General features: G+C 41.7%; 2 protein-coding genes across 2 annotated transcripts; both read right to left on the bottom strand.

Annotated features, from left to right (window-relative positions):
- Window positions 1–503: 503 nt before the first annotated feature.
- On the bottom strand, window positions 504–1,643 carry LOC147436757 (pentatricopeptide repeat-containing protein At4g18520, chloroplastic-like). The gene is made up of 4 exons (XM_086486063.1): window positions 1,442–1,643; window positions 1,196–1,363; window positions 684–942; window positions 504–630 (listed from the first exon to the last, which is right to left on the bottom strand). The coding sequence occupies exons 1-4, from the start codon at window positions 1,641–1,643 to the stop codon at window positions 504–506; spliced, it is 756 nt and encodes a 251-aa protein (XP_086342189.1).
- A 454-nt stretch (window positions 1,644–2,097) lies between these two features.
- On the bottom strand, window positions 2,098–4,887 carry LOC147436756 (pentatricopeptide repeat-containing protein At2g03380, mitochondrial-like). Its single transcript, XM_086486061.1, has 6 exons — window positions 4,257–4,887; window positions 3,299–3,456; window positions 2,911–3,136; window positions 2,520–2,730; window positions 2,297–2,478; window positions 2,098–2,171 (listed from the first exon to the last, which is right to left on the bottom strand). Exons 1-6 carry the CDS (start codon window positions 4,885–4,887, stop codon window positions 2,098–2,100), a joined length of 1,482 nt encoding a protein of 493 aa, XP_086342187.1.
- Between the last annotated feature and the right edge of the window lie 4,460 nt (window positions 4,888–9,347).

Genomic DNA, 9,347 nt, shown 5'->3' with positions numbered 1-9,347 from the left:
CAGAGCAACGTCTTGAATAATACCGCATGCCTTCAAGGCACAAGCATATGTGACCGCATCTGGAGAGAGGCCCTCGCTTCGCCGAATGAAAACAGACCAAAGCTTCGTGACCCTGTCCATGTCGGGCATATCCTGCAATAAGTGCAGTTCAATCGACGACATCCCGGACTGGAAGCTCATCAACAACTTGTTGTGCCTTGACAAGTGCACCGCACTTAACATACATACTGGCCAACAAGATCTGTAACCTGCGAACTACTTGTGGAGAATATCGAATTTCTCCCAAGAGCAATGCAAAATGCTTCAGCGCTGGGGTTTTTTGGACTTTGAAGCCCAATAGAAAGTGTGCCACGTGGGTTACTGAGAGGCCAGGGATGAGATTTTGGCTCCTAACAAGCATAGGTGACTGCATCTGGAGAGAAACCCTCACTTCGCATACAATGGAAACAATTCAAAGCTTCCTGGCCCAGGCCTTGTTGGGCATATCCTGCAATTAATGCAGTCTAAGAGATGACATCTCGGTTGGGAAGCTCATCCAGAACTTGTTGTGCTTTCCAAAGTACACCACAATTAGCGTACATGTATACCAACGCATTGTCAAGCACGACATTCTTCTCCAACAACCTCTGACTAACAATCTCATCATGAATTTGTTTGCCTAGATCTAACGTCTTGAATAATACCGCATGCCTTCAAGGCACAAGCATAGGTGACCGCATCCAGAGAGAGGCCCTCGCTTCGCAAGATGAAAACAGCCCAGAGCTTTGTGACCCTGCCCATGTCGGGCATATCCTGCAATAAGTGCAGTCCAATCAACGACATCCCGTATTGGAAGCTCATCAACAACTTGTTGTGCCCTGACAAGTGCATCGCACTTAACATACATACTGTCCAACAAGATTTGTAACCTTCGAACTGCTTGTGGAGAAGATCGAATTTCTCCTAAGAGAAACGAAAAATGATTTTTTTAAATCGTTAGTTTATTCACTTGGTAGCTTTTGACGGCGTAGTTTTTTTTTAAGCTTTTCAACGCTGCGGTCAAAGAGATCAACCATGCAAGTATAGTGTTCTTTGTTTGGTGCAATGTCATGTTTTTTCCTCATGTTATCAAAATGCATCTGACCCTCATTGACTAAACCTAAGTGGCTACATGCTTAGAGCACATTGACATAAGTGATTGCATTGTGGGAAATGCCATCTTGCTGCATGCATTGAAAACAGTCCATAGCTTTTTTGGCCCGCCCTTGCTGGGCATATCCTCCTATAAGTGCACTCCAAGAAACTACATTTGGGGAGAAACCCTCCCTCCGCATTCGCTGATAACACCCCTTAGTTTCCTGCCCCTGCCCCTGTCGGGCATTTCCTGTAATCAGTGCATTCCAAGAGACTTCATTTGGGAAAGAAAGCTGATCGAGAACTTGTTGTGCTTTCAAAAGTACACCACACTTGGCATACATGTCAAGCAAAGCATTTCCAAGAACGACATCTTTTGATAACAACCTCTGCCTAACAATCTCACCGTGACTTTGCTTGCCCATGATAGCATTTTGCATAATGCCAGACTTCAAAACACAAGCATAGGTGACCGCATCCAGAGAGAAGCCCTCACTTTGCATCCAATGAAAGCACTTCCTGGCCCTCATTTTTTTGGGAATATTCTACAATCAATGCATTCTAAGAGACTGCATTGCAGACATTAAGCTCGTCAAGAACTTGTTGTCCTTTGGAAAGTACAAGTACACTACACTTGGCATACATGTCAACCAAAGCATTACCAAGCACGACAGTTTTTTGAAACAGCCCCCGACTAACAAGCTCATCATGAATTTGTTTTCCTGTGTCGACGTCTTTCAAAGGGCCACATGCCTTCAAAATGCAAGCATAGGTGACTGCATTTGGAGAGAAGCCCTCACTGCGCATCGGCTAGAAACATCCTAATGCTTCTTGGCCCTGCCCCTGTTGGGCATAACCTGCAATCAATGCATTCCAAGAGACCGTATCTCGATCTAGAATCTCGTCAATAACTTGTTGAGATTTCAAAAGTACACCACACTTGGCATACATGTCAACCAAATCATTGCCAAGCATGACAATTCTTTACAACAGCCCCTGATTGACAATCTCATCGTGAATTTGTTTGCCCATACAATGTCTCACATAATGCCACATGCCTTCAAAATGCAATCATAGGTGATTGCATCTGGAGACAAACCCTCACTTCGCATACAATGGAAACAATTCAAAGCTTCTTGGCCCAGGCCTTGTTGGGCATATCCTGCAATTAGTGCAGTCCAACAGATGAAATCTCGGTTGGGAAGCTCGTCCAGAACTTGTTGTGCTTTCCAAACTACACCACAATTAGCATACATGGATACCAATGCATTGTCAAGCACGACATTCTTCTCCAACAACCTCTGACTAACAATCTCGTCATGAATTTGTTTGCCTAGATCTAACGTCTTGAATAATACCGCATGCCTTCAAGGCACAAGCATAGGTGACCGCATCCGGAGAGAGACCCTCGCTTCGCAAGATGAAAACAGCCCAGAGCTTCGTGACCGTGCCCATGTCGGGCATATCCTGCAATAAGTGGAGTCCAACCGACGACATCCCGTATTGGAAGCTCATCAACAACTTGTTGTGCCCTGACAAGTGCACCGCACTTAACATACATACTAGCCAACAAGCTCTGTAACCTACGAACTGCTTGTGGAGAAGATCGAATTGCTCCTGAGAGAAACGCAAAATGCTTTTTTTACTTCGTTAGTTTATTCACTTGATAGCTTTCGACGACGTATTTTTTTTCAAGCTTTTCAACGTTGGGGTCAAAGAGATCAACCATGCAAGTATAGTGTTCTTTGTTTGGTGCAATGTCATGTTTTTCCCTCATGTTATCAAAATGCATCTGACCCTCATTGACTAAACCTGAGTGGGTACATGCATAGAGCACATTGACATAAGTGATTGCATTGGGGGAAAAGCCATCTTGCTGCATGCATTGAAAACAGTCCAGAGCTTTGTTGGCCCGTCCTTGCTGGGCATATCCTCCTATAAGTGCACTCCAAGAAACTACATTTGGGGAGAGACCCTCCCTCCGCATTCGCTGAAAACACCCTTTAGTTTCCTGGCCCTGCCCCTGTCCGGCATATCCTGTAATCAGTGCATTCCAAGAGACTGCATTCGGGACAGAAAGCTGGTCGAGAACTTGTTGTGCTTTCAAGAGTACACCACACTTGGCATACATGTCAAGCAAAGCATTTCCAAGCACAACATCTTTTCATAACAACCCCTGCCTAACAATCTCACCATGACTCTGCTTGCCCATGATAGCGTTTTGCATAATGCCACATGCCTTCAAAACACAAGCATAGGGGACCGCATCCAGAGAGAAGCCCTCACTTTGCATCCAATGAAAATAGCCAAGCACTTCCTGGCCTTGATTTTGTTGGGAATATCCTGCAATCAATGCATTCTAAGAGACTCCATTGCAGACATTAAGCTCGTCAAGAACTTGTTGTCCTTTGGAAAGTACAAGTACACTACACTTGGCATACATGTCAACCAAAGCATTACCAAGCATGACAGTTTTTTGCAACAGCCCCCGACTAACAAGCTCATCATGATTTGTTTTTCCTGTGTCAACGTCTTTCAAAGTTCCACATGCCTTCAAAATGCAAGCATAGGTGACTGCATTTGGAGAGAAGCCCTCACTGCGCATCGGCTAGAAACATCCTAATGCTTCTTGGCCTTGCCCCTGTTGGGCATAACCTGCAATCAATGCATTCCAAGAGACCGCATCTCGATCAGGAAGCTCGTCAAGGACTTGTTGAGCTTTCAAAAGTACACCACATTTGGCATACATGTTAGCCAAAATCATTGCCAAACATGACAGTTCTTTACAACAGCCCCTGATTGACAATCTCATCGTGATTTTGTTTGCCCATACAATGTCTCACATAATGCCACATGCCTTCAAAATGCAAGCATAGGTGACTGCATCTGGAGAGAAACCCTCACTTCGCATACAATGGAAACAATTCAAAGCTTCCTGGCCCAGGCCTTGTTGGGCATATCCTACAATTAATGCAGTCTAAGAGATGACATCTCGGTTGGGAAGCTCGTCTAGAACTTGTTGTGATTTCCAAAGTACACCACAATTAGCATACATGTATACCAACGCATTGTCAAGCACGACATTCTTCTCCAACAATCTTGTTATGAATTTGTTTGCTTAGATCTAACGTCTTGAATAATACCGCATGCCTTCAAGGCACAAGCATAGGTGACCACATCCGGAGAGAGGCCCCCGCTTTGCAAGCGATGAAAATAGCCCAGAGCTTCGTGATCCTGCCTAAGTGCAGTCCAACCGACGACATCCCGGACTGGAAGCTCATCAACAACTTGTTGTGCCCTGACAAGTGCACCGCACTTAACATACATACTGGCCAACAAGCTCTGTAAGCTTCGAACTGCTTGTAGAGAAGATCGAATTGCAGAAAGTGTGGCATGTGGGTACGGAGAGGCCAGGGATGCGATTTCCAGAACTTGTTGTGCTTTCCAAAGTACACCACAATTAGCGTACATGTATACCAACGCATTGCCAAGCATGTCATTGTTGTCCAACAACCTCTGACTAACAATCTCGTCATGAATTTGTTTGCCCAGATCAACGTCTTGAATAATACCGCATGCCTTCAAGGCACCAGCATATGTGACCGTATCTGGAGAGAGGCCCTCGCTTCGTCGATGAAAACAGTCCAAAGCTTCGTGACCATGTCCATGTCGGGCATATCCTACAATAAATGCAGTCCAATCGACGACATCCCGGACTGGAAGCTCATCAACAACTTGTTGTGCCTTGACAAGTGCACCGCACTTAACATACATACTGGCCAACAAGCTCTGTAACCTACGAACTGCTTGTGGAGAATATCTAATTGCTCCCGAGAGCAATGCAGAATGCTTCAGCGCTGGGGTTTTTTTGGACTTTGAAGCCCAATAGAAAGTGTGCCACGTGGGTTACTAAGAGGCCAGGGATGCGATTTTGGCTCCTACGCTTACGAAGTAAAAAATTGGAGAGATACAGCTAGTACATATTAAACGTGGTTCAAATGTAGTCCAAAGAAATTGAGGGGGTACATATATGGGAAAGGCTTTAATCAAAAATCTATTCTTGATAGTGATCCTATTGAGAGATCGATAATCTACGCACATTCAAAATGTGCCATATTTCTTATGTACAAGGAAGGCAGGTGAATAATATGGAGGAGTTCTAGGCCTAATCGAACCCTTTTCCAAAAGTTCATTGACTTGCTTGAGTACCTCCTCTTGCTGCATCAAACTTACCCTATAAGGAGGTTAATTAGGAGGGGTGCTTCTAGGGATTAAATCGATGGTGTGATCCCTCGAGGGGTCACTATGTGTAAATTGTGTATATCACGTGCATTCAAGGACTATTTTCAAAACTCCTTATTTGTGAACTTTTGAAATATAAGATACACCCATTTTTAGTTCAATCTGTAAATTGTTTTCCAATTACATTTTATAGTACCCTTCTGTATGTGAAAATATGAGAAAATTTAAAATTTAATAACCCCTTCTATTGCACTCACATGATAGTCACATAGTTACTAAGTGAACCCCCCCCCCCCCCCCCCCCCCCCACCCCGAGGATGATCCTTTGGTGTAGTAGGGGGAAGCTTATCACGAAGAGAATTTGTAAAACAATCTTCATACTTGTTCAGGAACTTAAGTCTATTTTGCTCCAAAGGGGAGGAAGATGATAAAAGAGATACATATCTCTCTCTCTCTTGAAAAAATTAAATAAGCTGAAACACACTTCTTTATTTCTCTTTTGATCATGGCTATATGACTGACAATAGGAATATGCCAATCATCTGCATCAGCAATTACAACATGTTGCTTCCCTTTATGCTCAAAAGTTAGCGTACATAATTTGGTTTTGGCTTTATTTTGAAATGCCAAGGCATTTCCAAGATAGCATCACAATTTTCAAGAGGAGCTAATAAAAAGGACTCCAGATCCTTGTAGCTATCAATCTTCAAATTAAGTTTATCAATAATTGGTGTAGAGTTTGTGCATTGCCCTTTAAATCTAGAAGAGGTATTGATAGGAGTGCGAGTCCTCTCTTGTATGAATTCTTGAAAACCTACTTTACTTGTCTTGTGTGGTACATTTATAACATAGGCCTACTTTCTTCTTGGGTTGACATGGGTGGCATGGCTTAGTTTACCGCAATAGTCCTTGTTTGCCATGCAAGTCCTAGTTTACTGTAATATTACTTGTTTTCAATGCACGACCAAGTTTACCCCTAAGGAAGCAGGTCCTAGTTACCCAAGGCAGGTCCTAGTTTACCAAAATTTGACCTAGTTTACCTACCATGGGCCTAGTTCCCATGGGCTAGAGAAGTTTGCCATAGTTTAGCGTATGAGATGCTATAACCAACAAAAACCAAGATACTTGCAAAAGTTTGGTCCAAATTCATTTGTAGCCTTTTACATATTAAACACTAATTATGCATTTTGGATGGTCAAAATATAGTCCAAATTTCATGAAATTTTAGGGTCGGGGATAGCTTATGCACTACAAGTGCTTTAAAGGTCAAGTCAAAATGTGGTACATGATGCATTGTGATGCATCATGACCCTAATTTGACTTCAAACTTCCTCCCACATATTTTTGTAATTTTGACAAGCTCAAAACTCTTGCTTTTATCAAAAATGTGCTAGAAAAAATCTATCAAATAGGTGGTTTTCAATACGGCCTTTAAAAGATAGTTCTGTTGTATTTCAACCAAACATCATGACTTCACGCTTACAATTACATCTGAGTTACGCATTAGCCTCTTGAACACAATGGCACTTATTTTATATCACAAAAAACTTCAAACTCATTTGTAAATTGTAAAAAATTGCTATCACCAGGATCCTATAGTGGATTGGCACTGTTATTTCTTTTTATGTGGTAAAATCTACACCAAATTTGATCAAATTTGATTTTATGCTCTACATACATGTATTTTAAGCTATGCAAGTTTCCTGTCAAACTGTGGAAACCAAACTTTCCGTATCGTCTACTCTGAGTATTTCAATGCATGTTTTGATGTTAACACCCAAGTTGAACCTATTTTTAGACTTCGTACACCCAATCCAAGGTTATAGTCAAGACTATGATCAAGGTGATTTTTATCTCAATCTTAAGCATGCGGGAGGTTTTTTTTAAATTTACTTACACTATTCTTAGGAGTACAAAATAAAAAGAACTTGAAAGGACAAAAAACTATGGAAAAAAAAAGAGAGGTGGATATAGTGTCGTAACAACAATTCAGATGGAATGCATCAATGTCACTTAGACATGGATTTTCAACCCAAAACCGTCAATAGATACTCATTAATAACCAAATCAAAGAACTATCAAAGCCTCCTTACTATTAGCTTCTCTTGAGCAATAAAATCACATTTTGCTACAAACTATCGTAAAATGTCTGAATGGATACAAAATTGACAATGTGAACTAATAAAACTACAAACTACATCTAGAGGCTCAAGTAGAAGGACTCACGAGTTTAGGCAACTCGTCCCGGATAACAGCACCAATGTTAGCAACTTGTTGTGATGCATGTTTATATCATAGCTATTGCGATACTAACATGAATGTAAATACCGAGAAGTTAACTTGACTAAAGTATGGAAGCCTCTTAGATTGTCAATTTGAGCTAAATTGCAATCTATATGAACACTCCACAAGACATTTATGAAAAAATCTCTATAAGCCATGCACTGTAGCTCTCTCAACCCACTCTTGATCTCTCATTATAACTACTCAGTACAATCATATACCATGCACTTAGCTCAGAAACACACTTCAAACTAGATGAGAACACGCAAACCATCAAAGAGAGAGAATCGATTCACATTCCATACATTGCAAATTTACAAATGGAGGTGATCAATCTAAAATTTACAAATGGAGATGATCAATCTAAAATCTATAAGAAGATTTTCTTTATGGTGTATGTCTGCTGATTGTAGCTACCCATAGTCATAAAAATGCCTTCATATCTGCCACACTTCATAGTAGAAACACATGAAATTTAAGCTAATCATTCTAGATACTCCTACTAGGAAGTCAAAAATAGCCATACAAAGTATTTTCAGACAACAAATAAATAAATACAACTTGTTTGATTATAACCTTTTTGAAAGAGGGGGTGGCTTGTAAGATTTTCCCTTGTCCCATGTCATCATGTTAGTTTTTTTTTTAATTTTCTTGATTATATTCTATTGTTGTCTATTTTGCAACTATTTATTACACCAACTTATCTTGAAAATGTTCGATCATGCCTTTAAGCTGACATTACATAAGACACATTTGTAGATAGGTCAAGCTTGGTGAAAGTATTTGCAATGACAAACTTGTGTCGCAAATGATCATGAAATCCAATTTTTAAGTATAAAGGATTCAATCATGCTTTTCAAGCCAATTTTGTGGTTTTGTGATTCAAAGCAGATGTCACAACCCCCTTAAGCTTAGATACGTCCTTAAGGCATGTTTTGATACATCATGATTAGTTCTCAATTGGATACAAAATAGGTTTGCCAAAGTGTCTCATTAAGGGGAATCAAGAAAGATCCCTTGGTTTAGGAGAAAGGGAAAAGAAAAGGCCACTCCCTTGAGCATCGGAGATAGGAAAAGTGATGAAACAAATTGATTTTTTTGGGTTGCAACCTTCTTTATGTTTGACTTTAATGGTCCACTATGTAGAATGTAGGTGTGCCAAAGGGAAAAATCGACAGATGCTACGTGGAGGAGGAGGAGGAGGAGAGAGAGAGAGAGAGAGAGAGAGAGTGATTGTATTTCCACGAGAAAGATTTTTTCCTTTTGTGTACATGCTCCAACAACAAAATAGAGCTGTGTCGCTTGAGCAGAGTAGGAAAGGAGTCTCTCTGTCTGTATCCACGTTTCCTCACTGTAGGGGAGAGATGGCGTCCGCGTCGAGAATGGCAAGAGACAGAGGGAGCTAGTAGGTGGTCTCTCTCTCTCTCTCTCTCTCTCTCTCTCTCTCTCTCGTGTTCCTTGCAGGTGTGCAAGCAGCAATGGAGATGTTGTGTGTGTGTGTGTGTCCATGCTACAGGAGTGGAGCCGAGAGTGAGTGGAAACCATTGCTCTGCACGGGTGCTAAGCCAGGCTCCGAGGCTTCATGGCGAATCTGGAGGTGCTAATGTAGACCTGGAGAAGTTGTGGTCGATGGAATGGGCAACACGGAATCACTGGCGTATCCAATGAAGGAGAAGTACCTGGCGCGCAAGGGGGGCACGGGGGGGATC

The sequence above is a fragment of the Adiantum capillus-veneris genome, chromosome 17 (assembly GCF_014529385.1).
Source record: "Adiantum capillus-veneris isolate H3 chromosome 17, ASM1452938v2, whole genome shotgun sequence".
Lineage (NCBI taxonomy): Eukaryota > Viridiplantae > Streptophyta > Polypodiopsida > Polypodiales > Pteridaceae > Adiantum > Adiantum capillus-veneris.
Note: the sequence above shows the minus strand (reverse complement) of the source record. Positions and strands in the feature narration are given on the sequence as shown.

What these genes read in the sequence shown, in the direction of transcription:
- LOC147436757 (XM_086486063.1), bottom strand. Translation starts at nt 1,643, where the DNA reads ATGAGGGCCAGGAAGTGCTTTCATTGGATGCAAAGTGAGGGCTTCTCT. An exon ending in TCAATGCATGCAGCAAGATG is followed by an intron (nt 943 to 1,195) that starts GCATTTCCCACA and finishes CGTTTCTCTTAG; the next exon opens with GAGAAATTCGATCTTCTCCA. An exon ending in TTGTGCCTTGAAGGCATGCG is followed by an intron (nt 631 to 683) that starts GTATTATTCAAG and finishes TGAGATTGTTAG; the next exon opens with TCAGAGGTTGTTGGAGAAGA.
- LOC147436756 (XM_086486061.1), bottom strand. Translation starts at nt 4,887, where the DNA reads ATGTATGTTAAGTGCGGTGCACTTGTCAAGGCACAACAAGTTGTTGAT. An exon ending in CTCAGGTTTAGTCAATGAGG is followed by an intron (nt 2,731 to 2,910) that starts GTCAGATGCATT and finishes CGTTTCTCTCAG; the next exon opens with GAGCAATTCGATCTTCTCCA. An exon ending in TTTCATCTTGCGAAGCGAGG is followed by an intron (nt 2,479 to 2,519) that starts GTCTCTCTCCGG and finishes TGTGCCTTGAAG; the next exon opens with GCATGCGGTATTATTCAAGA.